The 24,326-nt window shown below is 42.6% G+C and overlaps 1 protein-coding gene and 1 long non-coding RNA gene across 13 annotated transcripts in view; both read left to right on the forward strand.

The window, feature by feature from the left end:
• The window catches only part of RBM47 (RNA binding motif protein 47), a 162,931-nt gene extending 141,822 nt beyond the window's left edge, over window positions 1-21,109 (forward strand). For 10 of the 12 annotated variants that reach the window (XM_079152854.1, XM_079152845.1, XM_079152849.1 and 7 more), the window contains 4 exons: window positions 9,068-10,224; window positions 11,004-11,210; window positions 14,030-14,235; window positions 19,113-21,109. In XM_079152854.1, the coding sequence (XP_079008980.1) occupies window positions 9,099-10,224; window positions 11,004-11,210; window positions 14,030-14,235; window positions 19,113-19,349 (1,776 nt within the window). In that variant the 5' untranslated portion in view covers window positions 9,068-9,098 and the 3' untranslated portion in view covers window positions 19,350-21,109. The remainder of the gene's footprint in view (window positions 1-9,067; window positions 10,225-11,003; window positions 11,211-14,029; window positions 14,236-19,112) is intronic. The other 2 variants (XM_079152847.1, XM_079152848.1) reach the window with 2 other exon arrangements.
• Window positions 1-24,326, forward strand: part of LOC306669065 — a 512,353-nt gene that overhangs the window by 141,013 nt on the left and 347,014 nt on the right. The window lies entirely within an intron of this gene.

A 24,326-nucleotide genomic window follows, 5' to 3' on the forward strand; every position in this document is an offset into this window, starting at 1 on the left:
TTGCTAAGTTGCTGAGACTGGCTTTGAACTTGTGATCCCCCTGCCTTAGCCTCCCAAGTCCCTGTGATCACAGGCTGTGCCACCATGCCAGCCTACAATCATGATTTGAACTTGTATTTTTTCAATTCCCAAATCTTTGCTCTTAGCATGTATGGTGTATCTTTCGTTATATCTATACATCACATGTGTTAGGTCATGCTTAAGAAGTGATTATTCGTAAAGATAAAATTTTATGATATGAACAGGAAGCATCAAAACAGAAATCTAACCACAAAGGGAGATGGTATTACCTCTTGGATAAACACATTCTAAAACCTTCCACTGAATTAAACTCCAGTTAGTCGTAAGAAACATTGTACCCCAGTGAACATATCTTCAAATTGCAGTTTGTCAGCAAATAAAACTCTCCCTAGAATTCCAAACTGCCTGTTCATCCCTCCCCTGCCCCCCACAAACACCTTAAAAACTGCAAATCAACATTAACTGGTAATCTGAATAATTCTAGAGTAAACTCATGCCTGTTTTTGATTGTGGATAAATATTGATTTGTAAACATTGGAAATATTTCCAAGTACAGTGGTATCCATTGCCCTCTAAAATGTCAATTCATAGTTAAAATCCTAATGGAAGATTCTCTGAACCATACTAAAAAGGGAATTCAAATCCTTGATGAGTTTTCTTTTTAGCCCTACATTTACCCTGAAATATTAATTTAACACAAGTTCAAATTCAACCTAAAACCAAGAAAAAGGAATTCTACTCAATAGCTCAGAATAATAATAGTTTGTTTTGCAAGTATATTTTTCGATACTGGTTTTATATGCCAAGCAGTATATAATTTGTTTCAGATATGTGGCCGTGTTTAAGGCTAGCAACCTTCAGCAAAGATTAATGTGCTTTTAGTGTGTGCAAAGGTAGCTGTGTGTCGGGAGGGTCCTACCTTCAAGGGATCTGGCATCCACAAAGATGTTTGGACCTTTAACATCCAGTGTGGCAAGTCTCTTCAGGTTCTTTCTGGAACAGCCTTTCAAAGCACCATGCCAAAGGTTAGCTGAGAAACAGGCTTACATTTGGATGCCTGAGCCACATCGCCAGTGGATAATGGCACTGCCTGACAGCTTACCTGGTGTGCGTGGAATCTGGGCGACTCTGACACTCTAGTCTGCACCAGAACCCGCTGCCTGGCTTCTACGCTGACTGGCTAAAAGTTGACTGGGGTAAACTTTTGCTGTTTTTCTGTAAACACAAGGATCCTGCACACAGGGTCAAGATTCTTGCCTCAAGTTCAGTGTCTTTGTTGGCTTTTTTTTTTTTTTTTAATTTCAGTTTTCTTGTGCTAGCATTCCTTGGTCACAGTGGGAGGTTATGTACCAGGAGCATCATGTGTATCATTTCCTTTAACCCCACCATGGCCCTACAGTGAGAATCATTTGGGGCAGCTGTGGAATGGACTCTGGGCCAGACTGTCAGCCAGGATCATGACACCAACTCTGATGCTCACTGACAATCTGCTTAATCGCTCTGTGTCTCAGTTTCCTCCTCTGTAAGGCAGAGATCCTCATAATATGCCGTAGCCATTGTGAGGAGTGGAGTGAGTTAGTACACATACAGAGCATAGCCTTTTGCCTGCTGACTAGTAGGCGTTCAGTAAACATTAGCTGTAGTCACCAACCACTGAGACTTAAAGAGGCCAAGCGGTTTTTCCCAACTAGTAAGTGCAGGAGCGGGGATTTGAACCCAGGGCTCTTGGACTGTAGAGGCAGCATTATTCAACCTGCTGTAAAGCCCAGATCCATTTAAGGACTTCATGCTGAAGGACGGGACTACTAATTCTATAATATTTATCCAGGTATTTTGTTTTTTTGTTGACAAGGTTCAACTTTTGAAGTTTGCTTATTCTTATGTCAACACTTCTCTCCCAAGCAAGAATCTCCTCCTTCAGCATACAGTATTTCTCATGACTCCTCAGACACCTCCCCACCATTATATGTGTATACTCTGACCTTTCTAAAGAGGTATTCTGATTTTTAAAAGCAAAATTATAACAGTGGCTGGACTTTATTTATTAAAAATAAATAAACAATTTTGAGGTCTGGTCAATAAGTACATGCACAAAATGCCTTAATTTTCAACTATTTAGTATTCAGAGTATACTTCAGTTACCTGGGGGGTAAGCTCCACTGGGGCGAAGTCCAGTAGTAGCCAACACAGTGCCTACTACATAGTAGCTGCTCAATAAATATTTGTAGAATCAATGAAAATGAATCCTGGTGTCTTTCTGGAAATCTTAAGAAATTATTCATATATAAGTGTCAGGAGCTGAGCCAACTGCATTCCATTCATCAGATATAAAGGTCTCATAAGTTCGCCCATCAGAGTTAAATGTAAACAGCTTAGGATAAGTTGGGGGGGGGGGAGGCAGCTCAAGAAGACTGTCTTTAAAATATTGGAATTTTAAAATTGCCTTATAGTTGCCCTTTTCAAGGTATTAAGTAAGTCATTCATATTTTAACATCTCTAAGCTTTTGGTCTCCCTCAAATTCACATAATTTATTTAACTGATCTGATGTGAGACTTTTTCACAGATGTGTGAAACGTACTTAGCAGATCATTCTTTAAAGATCTCTAATGAGATCCTAATCTTATTGACTATTTTTCTACTTCTTGCATCTTTTTACCTTCTCATCTTTTTAGGAGGTATGTGTGTGTTAAAAGTATACATAACAAAATTTACCATTTTAAACATTTGCAAGTGGACAAATCAGTGGCATTAAGTCCATTCCTATTGGCATGAAACCCCCATCCATCTCCAGAGCTTTGTCTTGAGTCTAAGAAAAACTGTATCCCTTAATGCTAATTTTGTGTTCCACCCTCCCTCTCCCCCAATTCTGGTGACTACTCTTCTTCCTGTCTACTAATTTGACTGCTCTAGTACCTCATCTAAGTGCAGTCGGACAGCATTTATCCTTTGCATTTGGCTTATTTCTCTCAGTGTCTTTCACAGTTCTTCCATGTTGTAGCCTGTGTCAGACTTTCATTCAAAGGTGTATAATATTCCATTGTGTGCATAAACCACATTCTGTTGATGCACTCATCCACTGGATATTGGCACTGTGTCCAGCTTGTGGCTTTGGTGAGTAATGTCACTGAAACATTTGTATACATCTATGTCGCTAAGTCCCTGCTTTTGATTCTCTTGGGTGTGTACCCAGATATGGATTGCTGGATAGTGTGATGATGCCGTTTAATTTTTTGAGGAACCATCCCACAATTTTTCACAGTGGCTGCCCATCTTACGTTGCAATCTGTATCGTACCAGGGTTCCTCACTAGCACTTACTACTTTCCATGCTTTCGTTGGCCTAGACAGCCTAGTGGTGTGAAGTGGTATCTCATCATGATTCTCACTTATTTTGACACCATATTTGTAGTTAATGTAAAAGACACAGTTACTTTGAATATTATGTTAATCAAAGTCTGGCACAAAATTAAATTTATACATTCATGCACATATACACATATGTATTCTTCTTTTAGCTCCAAAATTTATGAGATGCCTTCTGAGTGTGTGTGAACAATTAACATGACTAACATGATAGCTCAATTCATGGCACTGGGAATATATTAGAAACATTTTTTAAAAGAGAAAGAAAGAAATTATAGTCCAAAATAGATGAACATGCAAGTATGTTTGACTGTCCCATACGATTACTAAAACTGGTGTAAAAGTCACTCCTGAACTTCCTAATAACAAAGAAAAAAGGGAACAAGGTCAATAACATGGTTTGTTCCAAATGATGAAAACATAGGAAAAGGCTTTCCTTGGCTTGCAGATCTAAGAATTAAGCAATAACTGTTTTGAAAGTTTTAGAGATAATTATGTTATTGACACCAGCAGATTTCAGACTAAAACAAAATTTCTGATGTAATTATTGGGGTTGGCATTGGAAATAACTCCATAACCTGAGCATTATAAGACTGTTCCTGGCTAAAACAGTAGTTTCAAAGTACAGTTAGTGAAACAAAAAGTAAATTCCATGTATCTCAACTGAGCAGTGAGATCTAAACCTTTGGACGTCAGGCAGTTAATATTTTCTATAGTACAACAGGTAAAATCTTGAATTGCCTCATACATGTTTATACACGTACTTAGCATTTCCTTCCCAGGTCACAGATTATAAATATGTGTGTTTGTATAAATGGTCTTTTAAAAAATATGTGCTTATCTTCCATTGGGAAGAAGGAAAAGATCTTCATCTTCAAATCTGACCTTGAAATTTCTGTTTCAACTTGAAACTACAGGAACTAATGTATCATTTCAACTATATGCTAGAAAAAAAAGTTTCATAACAACTGGAGCTATGTCAAGCCAGTTTTTAAGCACTTGAAAAACAAGGGAAAAAAAAGAATAAAAGCCACATCCAACAGACTTTTTAAAGAACTTAGAAAGTTTGTTTTAAAAATTACTCTAAAATGTAAAGAATTGGCCTAGAGTTTTACAGTGTTTGGACAAAAGAAAATAATGGATAACGGTCCCTCCAGCCCCCCACTCCCACATACCTCTCCAGTACTGGGGATCAAACCCAGGGCCTGAGCATGGTAGGCAAGCTACATCGCTAGGCATTTTTATTTTGTTTTGAGACAGGGTCTCGCTAAGTTGCCCAGGCTGACCTTGAACTTGTTTTCCTCCTGCCTCAGTCTTCTAAGTAGCAGGGGTTAGAGGTGGGTACCTCCATACCCAGCAAATAATGTATTTCTTGAGCATTTACAATGTTCTAGACATGGTTCAAAGTGCTTTGTACATATTTATTCACTCCATTAAACTTAATGAGGTTAATCATTAACATTAGGTAGGGAAACTGAGTCAGGAGGCAGCTAAGTGTCCTTGCTCCAGGTCATATAACTAGGAGCTGGGAGCCACAGAGTTAGAGCTGGGACTCTTTTTTTCTTTTTTTATTTTTATTTTTACAGACTGCATGTTGATTCATTGTACACAAATGGGGTACAACTTTTCATTTCTATGGTCGTACATGATGTAGATTCACATCATTCGAGTAATCATACGTGTACATAGGGTAATACTGTCTGTCTCAGTTCACTATCTTTCCTACTCCACCCCTTCCTTCCGCATTCCCTCTACACAATCCAAAGTTCCCCCATTCTTCTCCTACCATACCCTGCAACCCCCCGTCCCTGTTATGTGTCATCATCCACTTATCAGAGAAAACATTCGGCCTTTGGTTTTTTGGGATTGGCTTATTTCACTTAATATGATATTCTCCATTTACCAGCAAATGCCATAATTTTATTCTTCTTTATGACTGAGTAGTATTCCATTGTGTGTGTGTGTGTGTGTGTGTGTGTGTGTGTGTGTGTATCACAGTTTCTTTATCCATTCATCAACTGAAGGGCATCTAGGTTGGTTGTGGAACCAATTCACAATTCAGTCTAGCTATTGTGGATTGAGCAGCTATAAACATTGATGTGGCTGCGTTACTGTAGTATGCTGATTTTAAGTCCTTTGGGTATAAACTGGGGGGTGGGATAGCTGGGTGAAATAGTAGTTCCAAGTTTTCTGAGGAATCTCCCTGCTGCTTTCCAGAGTGGCTGCACCAAATTGCAACCCCACCAGCAATGCATGAGTGTGCCTTTTCCCCACATCCACGTCAACACTTATTATTGCTTGTGTTCTTGATAATAGCCATTCTAATTGGAGTGAGATGAAATCTTAGGGTAGGTTTTTTTTTCCTTTAATTATTTATTTACTTATTTTTTACAGACTGCATTTTGATTCACTGTACACAAATGGAGTACATCATTTCATTTCTATGGTTGTACATCATGTAGAGTCACACCTTTCATGTAATCGGTACATGTATATAGAGTAATGATGTCTGTCTCATTCCACGCTTTTTCAAACTCCCCTCATTTCCTTCTACATAATCTAAAGTTCTTCCATTCTTCCCCCACCCCCATTATATATCATTATATATCATCATCCACTTATCAGGGAAAACATTTGGCCTTTGGTTTTTTTTGGGATTGGCTTATTTCACTTAGCATGATATTCTCCAACTCCATACATTTACCTACAAATGCCATAATATTATTATTATTTATGGCTGAATAATATTCCATTGTGTATATAAACCACAGTTTCTTTACCCATTCCTCTGTTGAAGGGCATCTAGGTTGGTTCCACAATCTAGCTATTTTGAATTGAACTGCTATAAACATTGATGTGGCTGCTTTACTGTAGTATCCTGATTTTAAGTACTTTGTGTATAAACTGAGGAGTGGGTTAACTGGGTCAAAAGGTGGGTCCATTCCAAGTTTTCTGAGGATTCTCCACACTGTTTTCCTGAGTGACTGCACCAATTTTCAACTCCACCAGCAATGTAAAAGTGTGCCTTTTTCCCCACACCCACGCCAACATCTATTATTGTTTGTGTTCTTGATAATAGCCATTCTAATTGGAGTAAGATGAAATCTTAGCATTGTTTTATTTTGCATTTCTCTAGTTACTAGAGATGTCAAACACTTTTTTATATGTTTATTAATCATCTGTGTGTCTTCTTCTATAAAGTGTCCAGTTCCTTGACCCATTTATTGATTGGGTTCTTTGTATTTTTGGCATAAAAAGTTTTGTTAGTTCTGTATACATTTTGGAGATAAGTGCTCTACCTGAAGTGTGTGTGGTAAAGATTTTCTCTTAGGGTATTTTCGATATGCATTTCTCTAATTACTAGAGATGATGAGCACTTTTTCATGTATTTGTTGATCCACCTGTATGTCTTCTGTGAAGTGTCTGCCCAGAGCTGAGACTCTTGAAAATCACAGTCTGGCTCCCGAGGCCACACACACTTACTCACAAACTATACTGCCTCTTGACATCATAGCAGATGAACCAGAGGACAGTTTTTTCTTAGTAATTAAATTCATCTAAATTCCTTTATTTATTTATTTATTTATTTATTTATTTATTTTGGACTGGGCATTGAACCCAGAGGCACTGAGCCACATTCCCAGTCCTTTTTATTTTTTTATTTTGAGACTCAGTCTCTCTAAGTTGTCCACGCTGATCTCAGACTTGCAATCCTCTGCCTCAGCCTACAGAGTCGCTGGGATAACAGGTGTACCACACCCAGATTACCTTAATTACTCTTGAAAACTTGAAATTTTGGAATTTTGTTTTGTAAACAATCCATAGTGCTAAATTTCTTAAAAATGAGCAACACTTCTGATTCTGGGTAAAAGATGAAACTCTATGCCATCTATAAAAGTGATATTTTTATGAATGGTAAAACCATGAAATAATGCTTTTAAGGTGGAAAGCAGCAGGAAGTAAATTTATGAGAAGCCAAGCTGTACCCCACACCATACCCCCAAAATTAGAAAAAAAGATGAGAAAGTTTGTGGCTATCACCAGGTAGAACCAGCAATAATTTCTTGTTAATGGTTAATTTTCAATAAACTTTAATTGTCTAAAAATGAAATAGACTTCATTTAAAAAAAAAAAACAATTGAAGACTTTTATTACAAAAGCATTGTATGCAACTCTGAATGATGATCTTTGGTTAATTCAGTCATTTCTGGAAAGCTCTGTGCTATAGGGTAAAGGTGGGCATAGTTCAGACCAGCACTGTCATCTGCGGCTAACGATTAAAAATGGTAAAATTTAAAATTCATTCTCTTATCCTAACTAGCCCCATTTCAAGTGCTCAGTTATCTATAACATATGGCTAGTCACAGCTTTATCATCATCACAGAAAACTACTACACAGCACAGTTCTGAAGAAAGAATGCAGAATCTGGAGCCAGAATCTTAGAGTCAAGTCTTCCTGCAGGCTGACACTCGCTGTGTGCAACCGGGCAGTTTACTTAACCTCTCTGCGTCTCTTTGCCCACAGGCAAATTGATACTGTTATCATTCACCATGTACAGAGGTTAAGAGGATGAAATAAGAGAATGCAGGTGACAGTTCTTTGTGTTTTACCAGAGAGGTGTTGCTTCACAAGTCCTCCAGCTTGAAGTTACTCCAGCTCTTTTGTGGACTGATTCCAAATCCATAAATAGTTTACACCAAGAATTTTGTGTAAAGGACATCATAAAATCTGACTTATTATTGTTCCTAAACCAAGTCCATGGCAATGTGGACATTCCATTTCTCCCTGTTCTAAAGCTTTAGCACACAGCTGTCTTACTATATCTGCTCAGAGTTTTCTTTAATAATTGTATTGCTCTGCCAGACATGGTGTAATGCACACCTGTTATCTCTGCAACTGGGGAGGCTGAGGCAGGAGGATTCCATATTGGAGGTCAGTCTCAGAAATTTAGCAAGACCTGTCTCAATGTAAAAATAAATAAAAACTGAAATGTAGCTACGTGGTAAAGCATCCCCGGATTCAATCCTCAGTACCCACCCACCCCCAGCCAAACAAAACATGGAGAAGATGGTGGGTAACCAGGGAATGCAGCTCAGTGGTGCAGCATTTGCCTGGCATGTGTGAGGCCTTGGATCCCCAAATAAATAAAAAATATATGCATACTTACATATATAAAATTACTGCATTTCTCTTTTCATACTTAAAATCTAAAAAAATAACTGCCTGAAGAAAGAAAAGAAAAAGACTGTACAAAATAAAGAAACAGAATGTGTGTAATGCTTTAGTTAAATCATCTGAGTTGACAGTGCAGGAATTAAGCAAAAGATGTTGCCATTTGCTGCGAAAACTAAGGTTTTCACCAACAGTGACAGCAGGTTCTCTAAGCTTCAAAGCTGTTGGAGAACTGATAAAACGGAAGTACTTGCTCATTCTGGTTTTGGTTTTTTGTTTTTTTTTTTTCCTTCTGAGTCACTTCTGGTTTTTCCTGCTCAACTTGACTGTTTCAGACTATTTTAAGACTGCAGCATTTCTACAACAGCCTCCATCTTATTTCTCATTGAGCCACCCATGGCCTAAAAATTTATCAGCATGCATCTTGTGAGTCTGGAAAGCGACAAAGGAGTCCAACTGAGGCCGAAGTCGGTGCAGGTTCCCCATTCACGCTACCTTTTGCCTCCCCAGGTTTCCGCCAGCTGTGGATGCCTTTGACATTATGACCGCAGAGGATTCCACCGCAGCCATGAGCAGCGACCCAGCCGCAGCGTCCTCGGCCAAGGTGCCCGAGGGCGTGGCAGGCGCGCCCAACGAGGCGTCGCTGCTGGCGCTGATGGAACGCACGGGCTACAGCATGGTGCAGGAGAACGGGCAGCGCAAGTACGGTGGCCCGCCGCCCGGCTGGGAGGGCCCGCACCCGCAGCGCGGCTGCGAGGTCTTCGTGGGCAAGATCCCGCGCGACGTGTACGAGGACGAGCTGGTGCCGGTGTTCGAGGCGGTGGGCCGCATCTACGAGCTGCGCCTCATGATGGACTTCGACGGCAAGAACCGCGGCTACGCCTTCGTCATGTACTGCCACAAGCACGAGGCCAAGCGCGCAGTGCGCGAGCTCAACAACTACGAGATCCGCCCGGGCCGCCTGCTGGGCGTGTGCTGCAGCGTGGACAACTGCCGCCTCTTCATCGGCGGCATCCCCAAGATGAAGAAGCGCGAGGAGATCCTGGAGGAGATCGCCAAGGTCACCGAGGGCGTGCTCGACGTGATCGTCTACGCCAGCGCGGCCGACAAGATGAAGAACCGCGGCTTCGCCTTCGTGGAGTATGAGAGCCACCGCGCCGCCGCCATGGCGCGCCGCAAGCTCATGCCCGGGCGCATCCAGCTGTGGGGCCACCAGATCGCTGTGGACTGGGCCGAGCCTGAGATCGACGTGGATGAGGACGTGATGGAGACCGTGAAGATCCTCTACGTGCGCAACCTCATGATCGAGACCACGGAGGACACCATCAAGAAGAGCTTTGGCCAGTTCAACCCCGGCTGCGTGGAGCGCGTCAAGAAGATCCGCGACTACGCCTTCGTGCACTTCACCAGCCGCGAGGACGCCGTGCATGCCATGAACAACCTCAACGGCACCGAGCTGGAGGGCTCGTGCCTGGAGGTCACGCTGGCCAAGCCGGTGGACAAGGAGCAGTACTCCCGCTACCAGAAAGCAGCCAAGGGCGGAGGCGTGGCGGAGGTGGCGGCTCAGCAACCCAGCTACGTGTATCCCTGCGACCCCTACACACTGGCCTACTACGGCTACCCCTACAATGCTCTCATCGGGCCCAACAGGGACTACTTCGTGAAAGGTTAGTGAGACTCTTCTCCTCGGGGTCCCCCAGAAGCTTCGCTACTAGGCAGGCTGTAATTTACTGAGCTGATGGACCATGAGCCCCACTCTGGGTTTGGATTCGGGGTCTGAGTTCTGTTTGCTGATTCTTAAGACAGTGATTTCTGAGCATTGAATGAAATACAGACCCTTCTCCCAGGACTGCATTCTCTCTTGTCATTGGCCTACCCAATTTGGGGCAGGTCTGCCCAACTCTTGGAACCTAGATCCAAACCTGCTTCTGAAATTAAATCTTTAAGTTGGGGCAGTGTTTTGTTGTCCTTGTTTGTAATCATTGGTTAAGATACAATGAAACCAGGCATGACACTGGATAATAGATAACCTCAGTTCTAGTTAGGTCCTGCTGTCCAGTTAACCTGGTCTGTGACAAGTCAGTCACATTAATGTCCCTAGGCCTGTTTTCTCAGTCATAAAATGAGGCAGGTAGACTAGCAGATCCCTTTTCAGGACTAAACTTTTTTACACGCTATGAATGTTTCTTCTTTAGTGAAGTTGCAATTACAATTCTAGGGACTTGCCATGCAGATTAGTCACCTGCACTGAGTAGGCAGACTTAGGGTGCACATCTAAGTGGAAATAGAGTATTTGAAGCCTTTTGACCAGCCTGTCCAAGACCAAAGATGTAGCTGTCTTCCATGTAGACTCAGGACAAACTAAATGCCAAGAATCATGGGCGGAGGTCTTCCTCCTGTGCTATCACGGTTGCTTGCTCATCATTTTTTGTGTTGTTATTATAAGCAGGCAGCATAAGAGGCCGAGGGCGAGGTGCGGCTGGCAACAGAGCCCCTGGACCCAGGGGTTCCTACCTCGGGGGATATTCTGCTGGCCGTGGTATATATAGCCGATATCATGAAGGGAAAGGAAAGCAGCAAGAAAAAGGATATGAACTTGTGCCGAATTTGGAAATCTCTGCCGTCAATCCAGTTGCCATTAAACCTGGTACAGGTCAGTATAAAGCAGAGCACGAACACATCTATTCTGCCTAAACCCCAACCCTCTCTTTGACGTGAGTCCAAGCTTTCTGGGCTCCTCTGTTTACCTGTAGGTAGATTCATCTTACTATGGGCAGCCAGAGACTAGGCAAAAAGAAGGTGGCCTCCTGGACCTTCTTATCTGGAACTAATGGGATGGTCTAGCTCCAGGTCTAGCTCCAACCATGTTCAAGTCAAACTGTTGAGTAGGAACTTTTTCTAGTAGATATCACCAATTGTTGGGCTTTTTCTCAGTGTGTGACCAAAAAGGCAGAGTTAAGGCCAGGGGTGGTGGTACATGCCTGTAATCCCAGCTGAGGCAGGAGGATTGTGAGTTCAAAGCCATCCTATTGAGACCTGGTCTGTAAGTAAGGCCTGGGGGTGTGGCTCAGTGGTTGAGTGCCTCTGGATACAACATCCAGTACCACTACAAAAAAAGGGCAGAGTTAGGCTTGAGGAAGGGGAAGAATGGAAGAATAAGAGACTTTCTGTATCTTCCAACAGCTAAAACCTGTCTTTTTCTTTCTTGGGCCTATTTCTGCCCTGACCATCAGACAGTTTTTTATGTGTTTGGTTTGGTTTTGTCAGTACTGGGACGGACTAGGGCCTCATCCATAGAAAAGGGCCCTGCCACTGAGCTCTGTCCAGCCCTACCCCAGCTGTCAGAAGCCTGAGGGTACATCTTATTATCAGTTCTGAGCTTTGAAGGGTAGAAATCTCCCTTCAAGAGCAAGTAGCGCCATTTGTGTGTTACGGTCTGAGCAAACACGACACACTTGGGGCCGAGGCTGCCGTCAGTGTTTATGAGTGTTGATTCCCTGTATTCTCATTTCCAGCACTCATTTCCTCTTCCTGCTGGATCAGTAGATTGAGAGTAGTCAGTCCAGCGGGGACCTTGAACTGTGCCTTTACTTTCAGGCCCCACAAATGTGTTTGCCAACATCATTGCTACCCTTGGTCACCTCATCTGAGGCAAGGCTTGTGCTACTAACCTGTGAGAAACTTTAACTCCATTCAGTGAGTTCTGCACAAACCTGCTCTCAGCACGCACCGCACAAGCATCTAAACACATGGAAAATTCAGTTGTTGGATAAGTGGAGCAATCCTCCCGCAGACCTCTTCTTGGCCTCACAGAGGGTAGACTGAAGAACGTTTGAAGCTCAGCTACTTTGATTTTCCTCTGTTAAGGATATTTACTTCTTCCCTTAGATAAAATAGAGTTCAGGAATCTGTTTGAGGCATAGGTTGGCATTGGCCTCTCAGGGCTAAAAAGCATGTTCCTGATAGAGCCTCTATTTGAAGGAAAGTGATGATTTTTTTTTTTTTTTTTTTTTTTTTTTTTTTTGTGGCCTGTGAAACAGTCCCATTGTTTCTGCAGTTAAGTGACTCCTGGCACTGGATTTCCTTATAAATACCATTGGCACTATTAGCAATGTAAAATCGATCCCCTACCTCTCTGTAACTCCAAAAAATCTGGATAAAGGAGTTCTACTTATTGGGAAAGGGTCTTCTCCTCTTGGCAAGTTACGGTAGGTTAAGGTTTAACCAGAGAAAAGAATTGTTAAACAGTCTTCAGTCATGAAAAGTACTGTCGCTGCAGTACTATAGATTCCTGCAGGCTAGCGGCCAGAACCATGTCGAGCTTACTCAGTACAATCCCAAGTGGCTCAAACTCATAACCCTCTGGGTCCCATCCCATTGGCCTCTATTTCTGATCACCCAGAAAACTGGACCTTTGTATCTTAAGAGAGACACCAGGGCAGTGGTGTCTGGGCACAAGACCAGTGGAAGCTATGGTTGGAAAGGTAGGTAAAATATTTGGTTAAGGTTTTAGATATTTTTTATTGAATGACTATACCATTGTTTAGCTTATGGTCATCTGTCTCTTTACTTTTGATCAAGTCAATCTTTATTAGAATAAATGGACCTTCCTACAGTTGGAGAAGAGACATAAATGAAAAGGGTTCTTTGTGTAGCCATTTCATATTCTTATGTATCCTTTCAACACATACAGCATACACATGCACAGACTCCCCCCAAATTGTTGCTAATATCTTTTCCTTTGGAACTTCCTTATTATATACTGACATTCAATCACTACTATCTGTTTGAATCTCTGCTTGAAGTCACGCCTTTGGACATTGCTCAGAAAGTAATTGAATTGGCAGGTCCCACTGAAAGACCAGTCACTGTCCTGCTTTGCTGCTAGAAAATTAGAGAATTTTACATCTTTTATTTGTCTCCCCACCCTTGATCTGTAACACTGAAATCTGAAATATAGGGCAGGAGGGATGTGCACAGACCTCTGAATTGTCAGAATGAAACCTCACCAGCACCAAAAAGTGGTGAAAGTGAAAAAGGCCCTGTGTCTGATGACAGAAGGGATGAGTGAGAATGGGCCCTGCCTCTGATTTTGCTTCTTAACCAGAGCCCGTTTGCTCAGGGGCGCAGGCCCTGTCTTGTTTGCTGGGACATCAAGAGTAAGGTTCAGAGGGAGCTTTCTGTAGAGTAGTAGAAAATGTTGGTGCAGACACCAAGCTCTGGAGGCTCCTTCCAAGATGGTTCACTGGGAGATGCCATGCCCCATGTGGTTCCAAGACAAGTGGAAGAAATTCCCCGCGGCCTCCCATCCTTTCCAGGGCAGCACCTTGTTATATGGCTTCTACTGAGAGAGCATTAGTCAGTCTGGGGAGGCCCAGGGACTGCTCACCTTGTTTTTCAAAAGTCCCATTGAGCAGATGATGTCTCCTCCTCAGTGATTGAAGGTGTTTTCCCTTCTCGCTTCTCTTGCAGTGGCCATCCCTGCCATTGGGGCCCAATATTCCATGTTTCAGGCAGCCCCGGCCCCTAAAATGATTGAAGATGGCAAAATCCATGCCATGGAGCACATGATCAGCCCCATCGCCGTGCAGCCGGATCCAGCCAGTGCTGCTGCTGCTGCTGCTGCCGCCGCTGCCGCAGCCGTCATTCCTGCCGTATCAACGCCGCCACCTTTCCAGGTATGGTTCTTGCTTGGGTCATTGTAATTTGTACGTGGATCCTCTCCTTGCTGTGGGCTCATTTACCATTCGGCATTGGAGCCTAGCGCTCTGTTAGAACTATGGGATTGGGTGATTTTTTTTTTTTTTTTAAATGGGTGGTTTCATGGTGCTGAGGATGGAACATTGGTGGATGCTAAACAAACACCTCTAACACGGAGCTACATTCCTAGCCCTCAAAATATCTTCATTGTAAATCATGATAGGAAAGAAATTTTTATTAAGAATTGCACTGCCTTGATTGTATCCGTGTATTAAAGATAAGGAGCAATAATACAAATATGAGGTGTGATTCTTCAGGGTTCTATTTTTGTACAGCCCTAAAGCGTCTTCTGCTCAGGCTGTGAAGGAGCTGATTCCAGGAGCCCAGGGAGATGGATCCTGTGTTCATATTCTGAATGGAAGCTGGAGGAAGATTTTTTTTTTAAATGTTTACCCTGTGTATATAAAATACAAATCATGTGTACATATGCACATGCATAAAAGCACAAGAATTTCTGTCTAGATAAAAATACATAAAACTTTGCAAAAATCTGCCCTCACTCCTCCTCTGGCCTCAGCTCATACTATTCCCCTGTCTTTTTCCAAACTAATCTTACATTTGGGTCTCCTTCCCCTCCTTTGATCTAATGTTCTCCTACCTATGGTATCTTCCTGTGTCTCTTCTGCAGAGCGGCCCTCTCACCTATCCCAGAGAAGGCCTTTCTTCCATGCTTGTCATTACTATGGTATTAACTTGGCACGTGGCTGCTAGTGTCTTCTGTCTTAGAAAGAAACTCCCCCAGGTCAAAAGCTATGTCAGGCTTCTTTGTATCTGCAGTGCACAGCGCAGAGGAGTACACCCATTCCACCGAAAAGTCTCGTTAGAGCTCTTCTCTGTGAGGCAGTGACTCATAAACACCTTAGTAACCCATTAGAAATACCCAAGCCCAGGGTCTGATTGAACAAGAACTATCCAAGGCAAACTAGACTCAAGGCCATTTCAGTTGGACTGGACTGGGGTTCGGTGTTCTAGAATTGGTCATTTTGTATAAATCCCTCAGTGATTCTGAAACAGCCATACCTGTAGGATGCTCTTTGCCTGCTTTTACCTACTCAGAACCCATTCTTGACTGCATGGTTCAGAAAGGGTTAAACCAATTGGAGTTTGTCAGTGTGTCATTAAGAATTCTTTAATTCAGGATCTCTTAAAAAAAGAGATGAAGAAAGAAAATAGGTCATAAGTGACTCAGCACTGAACCGTGAAAGTTTAGTTATTACTTGAGGAATGACTGTAAATATCCATTATAATTTAGAAGTAATACTTGGTGCAATTAAGTTCATTTCTTTTGTTTTAACACCTATTTTTACTTTTAACTGATACATAATAATTGTACATATTCAGGGGTACATTGTGATATTTCAGTATAGGCATACAGTTATAATGATCAGATCAGGGAACTGGCCATCACCTCAAACTTTTGTCATTTCTTTGTGTTGAGCATTCAGAATCCTCTCTTCTAGCTCTTTTGAGATAGATATACAATTAACAACATAGTTAACATACTTACCCTAATGTACTTTAGAACCCTAGAAGCTATTCCTTCTAGCCAAGTGCATTGAGTAATACATTTCTAATTCTTCTCTACTGAAAAACTCACAGAGTCAAAGTACAGCTGTTGTCAGTTGATTGCTGCAGATATGTGTTCCTCCTCCAGTACTTTGTACAGAGTGCCCAGAGCTACTGACTTTTTAACCTGTGGGGCCTGTGTACTCTTTAAAATCTGAACACCTTGTCCTTGTCCTTTAACCTGGGTTCTCTAGCAGGTTCAGCCCTCTGCTTCTTTTGAATTTCCTGCTGAATGATGGCAGAGGAAGGAGTTTTGTTATTGTTGTTGTTGTTGGTGGTGGTGGTGGTACTGGGGGTGGAACCCAGAGGCACTTTACCTCTGAGCCACATCCCAGCCCTTTTTATTTTTTATTTTGAGACAAGGTCCTTCTAAACCACTGAGTTATTTAGGGCCTCGCTAAGTTGCTGAGGCTGGCCTGGAACTTGGAATCCTCCTGCCTCAGCCTCTGGAATCACTAGGATTACAGACGTGCGCCCCCGTGCCTGGCAGGAGCATTTGTAAGCACCATTGACTATTGAAAAGAATCCTTTCTGAGTCATACTGGAAACTGATCTCCCATCATGGCTTCCAGAACCTACTAAATGTGTCATTTGTCAAAGGTCTGATACCTAGAGTGTATAACCGAGCTAGGAAGGTGTGTCCCTTCTTTTGCGAGGGGATGTTCATTCCACCTATGAATGTTACTTGTGACAAAAGCATATTACTAACACTGATGTAAAAGGATCTTAGCAAAGAGAACAGGGGTGAGAACAAGGAAGATTGCGTGCAATAAAGGGGGCGGGGAGGAGGTGATTTAGGTATAATGCTATTAATAATATTATTTACAAGCCTCAGTGCTCACAGAAAGTCTGGGATAGTAGGAGGAAGTGAAATTCACAGACCAGCCCCAGTCTCTCTCAATCCACAGTTTCGGTTTCCTCGGTTGAATTAGAAGCCATTTTTGAAGGGCATTTTTCTCCTGCTGCGTCTTGCATTTTTCTTTATTCCTTCTCTTCGAGTAAGCTGTATTAATTAATGCAGTGGTCTTTCACTGGCTCTCCACAAGAGTTCTTCCCATCCTTTCTCCCTTTACAGACAAGAACGTCGAGGCTCGGGGATTTGACTGAATTGCCTAGAGTCACATGGCTGGTGAGGGGTCAGATCAGGGCGAGCAGCGCAGATCTATGCTCTGTCCTCGTATTACAAAAAATCCGTTAATGAAAGGGACATCGACGGGGAGCAAGAAAAGAGGCCAGGGGTTTGGTGACCTGCTCTTGATTTCAGGTTGGCAGAGGAGCGTTTGAGCCTTGATGTTTCTCACAGCCTTAAGGGGGAGTCGTCAACCCCACTCTGGGCACAGAGCTGATTATACCAGAAAGGGCAGACTGACCAGCACTGCGGACCTTCCCTCCTCCTGCTGGGTCACCCTTTGGGTGCTGCCCCCTCTGCAGAGATATCCACTGCCAGGTCGCCCACCTAGGCCTGTTTCCATAGATGCCAAGGCATTCAAAAATAACCAGATTACAGGGCATTTTGTTTCAGGACTGAAATAAAACCACAACCTGAGGACCTAAAGGGAAACATCTTTTGACAAAACAAGCAAAGCCTATTCAACCAATGGTTCTGCCAGCCGGAATCTTCTCGCAGAAATTATCTGGATATAGTACACAGAGATGACTGAAAATGGTCCTAGCCACCATCCTTGGATTTTACTTACCTTGTTCTCACCTTCAGTCAGTCATTTGGTGGGCAGAAAGAATTAAAGCCACCTTTAAACTAGTTTGCACTACTCAAGCAGGAAGCCGGAAGCTCTGGCAGGATGCTGTTCTATTGAGGTGAAAGTGGGCAGGATTTGTGTCTTGAGTTTGACTGCGTGGCCACTAATTGGGTGCCCAGCCCATAGCAGGTGTTCAGTAAAGTTCAGGGAATGTTTGTATATGGAAATGTAGATATCCATGCATCACCTGCCACCAGGAAGCCACGACTGGAGCATTCCTCACTCCCTACCTCAGTCCGTCCTTCCTTGCAACACCCTAACCAACAGCACAAAGCTTGAGCATGCTTGTTGAGAAATTGGAGCACAGTGGGTGGTAGCTGGCCAGTGGGTATTGCCATACATTTGAGTCATGAACCAGCCTCCCTGTTGTAAATTACTGCACAGTACTGGGCACATGATACGTAGATGCTCGGAGTATTGCCAAGCATACCCCCCCCCGCCCCCCGTCTCTCTCTCTCTCTCTCTCAGGGTATTCTGTGGCATGTAAGATACCCAATCCCTTTTTCCACTAAGCTGCCCTCAGAACTAGCTCCATGGCACACTCTTCAGAGAACACCTCACAGAACCTCAGCCCTCCCCTCTTACTCCTGTTTGTTCTGAAAACATGGCATCTTACACTCTGAGGTCGACAGAGAGAAGAAGCAGGGACTTGTGCAGAGCCATCCCCGTTGAGGCAGCTTGCACTTCCTCGCTTCCTGGTTTGGAAACTGCTTTGTCCTTCAAAACACGTTGTAAGTGTCCCCACTTCTGAGATGCTTTCTCCAGCTCTCCGAGTTAGCTGAAAGTCCTGTATGTGGAGTGGTACACATGGTGGTCTTGGATCTCAAGTGGGAGATGATAGGAGCCATCCGTCACATTGGCTGGAAACTACATAGTCACAGAATTTTAAGGTCATAGCTTGAAAAGCTGTCCCTTTGAAGACCAGTTCCATTAAGTTGGAAAAGTCTCCTCTCTCTGTCCCCACAATTAAGTATGAGTTGAGGCAGCTGGCAGGTATTTAGGGACCATATTTCAGGGAAAATGCTTACTTTTTTTTTTTTTTTTCTTTAATTACTGTGTGGAAGGTAGATTTCCCAACTCCCTTTCTAGCTCACTCTGGGGCATGGATTGAGTGGAATGATAGGTAGAAGATTCCAGAGTATTCCAGCTTCCCCTCAACCTTCCTGGTCTCACTTTCACCAGGGTGGCATCCAGGAACTTGGATGAATGAGGTGCTTAAGGGTGCCACTCGCCCTGCCTCTTTAATGCCTCTTACCCCAAACCGTTACAATTGCTTGTGTACCTGCCTGGCTCCCCATCCTGAATGGAAACCCTTGCCTCCGTCGGTCTTTGTGGATTCTTCCAGTCCCTGGGAGAAGATGCTCCCTGAATTGAGCAGGTGATGGTAATTCATTCTGATTGTCAACTGTTGGGATGCGGAATGAACAGGTGTCACATAAGCACGTTCAGGAAGGATTCTTGTCTCTCCTCAGGGCCGCCCGATAACCCCAGTGTACACGGTGGCTCCAAACGTTCAGAGAATTCCCACTGCCGGCATCTACGGGGCCAGTTACGTTCCATTTGCTGCTCCGGCCACCGCCACCATCGCCACACTACAGAAGAACGCGGCCGCCGCCGTGTACGGAGGGTACGCTGCGGGCTACATACCTCAGGCCTTCCCGGCTGCTGCTATTCAGGTCCCCATTCACGACGTCTACCAGACATACTGAGGCTGGTGACGGAGCAAGGACAAGCCGCAGACACCGCTGAAGGAACGCTGTACTATTTATGAAGAAAGAGCATGCTGGATGAGCACGCACGTGGAACCTGAAAGTGAAGAATGTTATCAAATAGCGACTCTCACACTGAAATATTTTATATACATGAAGTTTTCACTCGTTTTTTAACAGTTGACTATTTTCAACTTAGCAGGCCTGTGTTCGTACATTTCTAAGAGACTTGCAGTGGTCCGTGCCTTAATACCATCTTTTAAAAACTTGTATGCTGAGTGACATTTGTATAGAGGTTTCGTTTCATTTTGTTTTTTTAAGGATATATTTTCAGTATGAAGGTTATTTTCTTAACTTCTGCACTCCAGAGATTTCTATTTTGTGGTACCTTCAATAATATATCAGCTGGCTGTTTAAAAAAGCACACTTGAGCAGCTGGAGAACTGTTTTGAAAAATATATTCAATATTTAAAGATACACACGATAGTGCTTTAAAATACTACACAAAACATTATTTTAAAGGTGATACTGGAAAGTGCAATTTTAACATGAGTACAACCTCTACTGTATTTCCGCTGGCATTAAGGGTTGATGGTGTTACCATGTGTTATCATGATGCTTCTAATTTTTTTTTTTTTTTTTTTTAAGAAATTGAACACTCAATCTTTCCCTCAGGCCAACGTGGAAAAGACTCGTCACACTCTGAGTCCAAACACTGGAAAGCTCTACCTGTCACCATTACCTTGGGCTGGTTCTCCGTGTGCCTTTATTGTTAGACAGGCCCCTCCCATCCCTAGTCCAACTTCAAAGTTTGGCAAAGGACGCAAGAAGAACACTGATAGAGAAAACAACTGGTGGCTTTTGTACTTCTCCCTGGGTTTTTACTGGGATTCTTTGTTTTGTTGTATTTTTTGTTATGTTTTGTTTTGTTTTGGGTTGGGTAGGTATTATCTTCTACTTGTGCTATTTCCAATAGCAGAGTACATGTAAGCACAAGTTTTAATATGTTTGCATAAAACATCTTTGCATAGCTATTTAATTGTCCAGTATAAAACTTTCATTCCCTTTTTGTTTTATTCATTTTTGAAGTATGAGTTTTTAGAGACAAAGAATGTATGTTGTGTGGACAAGATCCTAAAGACTCTTGTCAGCAGAAAGTTAAGCTTCTAGTTGCCTTATCATGTTTCATGCAAGATCCAGTGGTGGGGACATCATGCTTGTAGAAGAGGTCTTTCCTCCTTAGCCGTGCACTTGGTGGGTGAACTGAAGTGGGGCTTGCACATCCAGGAGGAGAGAGCTGAAGGAGTTTAAAAAGTTTGTAAATATCTTCTAATGCTTGCTTTTTAGTCTTTTTATGTTGCTGGAGTTCATAGCATAGAGTTTAATACAAGTGAAACCATTTTATTTCCATGTTATTAAAAATGTTTGCTTTATTAGGAAGTAAATATATTGTTGCAGTGTTTTATGCCTGTTTAAAGGCTTTTGTTTAGCAAAGTGAATGTAAAATACAGTAAAATGTTAAGATTGTCATCTCTTTTTATGAAATACATCAACTTGAAATTTTGAAAAGGCTCTATCAAGGAAGTGTGGTGTGCAATAAGGTAGCAGATACACAGTTGTGTTTTTATGTCATGTTAGAGATCCATCAAATCATTCCATTCACTGTATTTTTGTTGATGGCTGAATTCTTATTTGTGGATTAATAATAGGATCATGCCCTTAGCAAATACTTCTAGTTTTTTTTTTTTTTTTTTTTTTTTTTTTTAATTAAGAGACTCCCAAATGCCTCTCCCCCTCCCATCTTGATGGGATGAGTTTTTATATATATAAGGAATATTTATTTAACTATTCTATAAAATAATTGAGTGCCTGCTAAGGCCTTTAAACATTCCTGACATTCCTTTCCATCGTTCTTAAATGACATAAAGTGATTGTGCAATGTTCCTGATGATGTACCCAGCAAGCTGCATCCAAACTCTAATCTGTTGGAGTGACTAATCCAACAAAATGCAATTTGGATCAGATCCTCATCCGTTGATTCTGTGAAAGAGGTACTCTCCTTCCAGAGAAGGATTGTCACAGAGGGTCACTGGATGAAACTCTGACCCAGTGTTCTTACTGTATTTTACATGTGCCTGTAAATTATTTGCAAAAAAGAAAAAAAAAATTTAAACGGTATCTTAACATGGCAACTACCAAACTACCTTAAAGACGAATGTTGGTGTAAGCCAGTTAAGTATCGGTGAGCCTCCTAGCTGTGGTCTTACTTGTTTCTATTGTTTCAAAACCATTTCATGTACACTACTGAGGTAAGTTTATAACTTGAAATGTGAACTTTTTATTTTTTAGGGTTAAGAACAAATTACATAAACGTTAAAAAAAAAGTTTTAGAATTCTGTTTCACATGCTGGTAGTTTAGTTATCTTTAGCTGCCTTGTATTTGAAAAGCTTTTTAGATCTTGCTCCATTTACAGTACATTCTTAGGATGTATGTAGTAAATAAAGCTTTCTTTAAAGCAATTTCAAGACTTTATCTTAAATTGTGGGGTTTTTTTTAATATTGATTTTTTCCCCCCAACAAATTTAAGAAAACCCTGATACAGCATAGAAGGATTTCACGAATTCAGTGTTTTTATTTGGAGAAACGGGCAAGTTATTGTCGTGTCTTTGGCTTGGAATTACTATGGAAGGTGTGTTACCAAGTTCAATTATGAATTCAGAATCCTCAAACTTTGGCTCAGAAGGTGGAACATTCAAATCCTACTAAGCATTCGGATTGCAACAGAATGTGGCAAAGCTTGTCATGGCTCTCTCTGCTGAAGTCTGGTTAGCTCAAGCGCTTTGCATTCAGCAGATATGGAGGCAGCTGATGTGACCTTAAGCTGCTTGGTGATCTCACGAAAGCGCTGAGGTGACCTGGATGGTCACGGCATCTGAAACCACGACTTCCTTGTTTCTCCTTTTCACAGTGCGCAGCAAGGCTGATAGAATGCTTCCTTCCCTTTTCTCTGGAGACCATCGCTAACTTCACACAGTGTCTATTAGCAAAGTCAAGCAAGGGACTGGACAGAAAGTGACAAGTTGTCAAGGGAGTTACTGCACTTTTCAAACTTGCTCCGCTTGGCTCTGCCGGTGATTAAGATTAAGAATTTTACCTTCTTGGGGACTGGGCATATAGCTCAGTGGTGGAGCACTTAGCTAGCATGCATGAGGAGGCTCAAACCCCAGCAGGGCAGGGGCTACTGCCCTAACTTTGAACCTGGGTCAGGCCTCCCAACCCACATTTCCTGGAATCCTAATTTCCTGCTTCCTCTTAAAAGCATAAAGGCCTATTGAGAGGCAGAACAGACCTGGGGACTTCCCAAGAAGGCAGCTCATCAGTGATTTTTTTTTTTTTTAAACCAAGGATTGAACCCAGAGGTGCTTCACCACTGAGCCCAGCCCTTTTTTATATTTTATTTTGAGATACAATCTCACTGAGTTGCTTAGGGCCTTGCTAAGTTGCTGAGGCTGGCTTTGAACTGCCATCCTCCTGCCTCAGCCTCCAGAGCCACTGGGATTACAGGCATATGCCACCATGCCTAGTTAGAAGTATTTTTAAGGGCACCATGACCTACTGATTCCTTCTTGTTTCAGAGAAACATACAGATGCCCTTAAGAGTCACAGAGTTGGGTTGATCATGTGAGGACAGGAGCTAACAGTCACACAAAATAGGTAGCAGCACCTCTCGGAGGGGACGGGCTTTGTTCTCAGAGCTACAGCTTTGATCCTCTTGTGCTTGAGGGGCTGATGTTCTAGAACTCAGACAGCATTTGGAGCAGTATGTCAGGTGAGGATAAATGTTATGATTACGGGGTTCACTGGGCTCTGGCTTCCAACCCCTCAGGTGTTCCACACAGTAAAGAGCGGAGTAGGTAGGGCAGGTGACTGATCAAGGTCACACAGGTGATAAGAACTGGGATTCAAATCTACACTTGGTGTTCAGGTCCTAGATTCTCAAACAGCACACTGAGCCTGGAAATGGGCAGACCTATTCTTCCAGGAAAAGAAAAAGCTTTTGCTAAAGAGCAGTTTCTTTTCTGTTGGTTCTTGGTGTGTTCTTATCTGCAGCATGGCGGGTGGGACCTGAAGGTTGATGGCTAGAAATACCTGCTCTCAGCCTGGAAGGGGTAGCAGGACAAGCTGGGCTGGTGAACAGGTGCACGTTGGTAGATGTAAGGAATTCTGGCTACTGGCTGACACAGGGATTATGGGGGAGGCTTCCATCTACCATAGGAAATCAGCTCTACTCTAGGGATTGGCTGGTTTGGTGCTGGAGTTGGAACGCAGGCCTCACACATGCCACGCACACACTCTGCCACAGGGCCACACATCCAGCCCTCACCCAGCCCTTCTGATTATTCCCTAGAATAGGTGCTCCTCATTGTTTTTTTTTTTTTTTCTCTTCTTCCAAAAGATATCTGTCACGACAAAACATGAGCATTTATTTATTTAGTTGAAAGAGTAATTAACATAGTCTGATTTTCCTTGCATGTTACTTCAATTATTGTACAGTATTATCTTTATTACAAAATATTCAGGTCATTCATCCTGTATATCAGATTTGAGTTTTTTGTGTTATTGTTGTTTTTGATCATAGAGAGTGTGACGTTTGGGCATGGCTGTTTCCATGAAATGACACTTTGACACACCATGACCCTAAAAAAAAAATGACATCTTCAGCTTTTTAAAGAATTAACTGACTCAGGTCACACAGTGGTACACACCTGTAATCCCAGCAATTAGGGAGGCTGAGGCTGAAGGATTGCAAGTTTGAGGCCAGCCTCAAACTTACTTAGCAAGACCCAGTCTCCAAATAAAGAGCAAAAATAAAGGGCTAGGGATGAAGCTCAGTGATAGCCCCAGGGTTCAGTATTGAAACCACAAAATAAATAAATTACTGAGAAGGTTGACACAGATATACTCACCTGTTTACC

The sequence above is a fragment of the Sciurus vulgaris genome (assembly GCF_902686455.1).
Source record: "Sciurus vulgaris genome assembly, chromosome: 9".
NCBI classification, from domain to species: domain Eukaryota; kingdom Metazoa; phylum Chordata; class Mammalia; order Rodentia; family Sciuridae; genus Sciurus; species Sciurus vulgaris.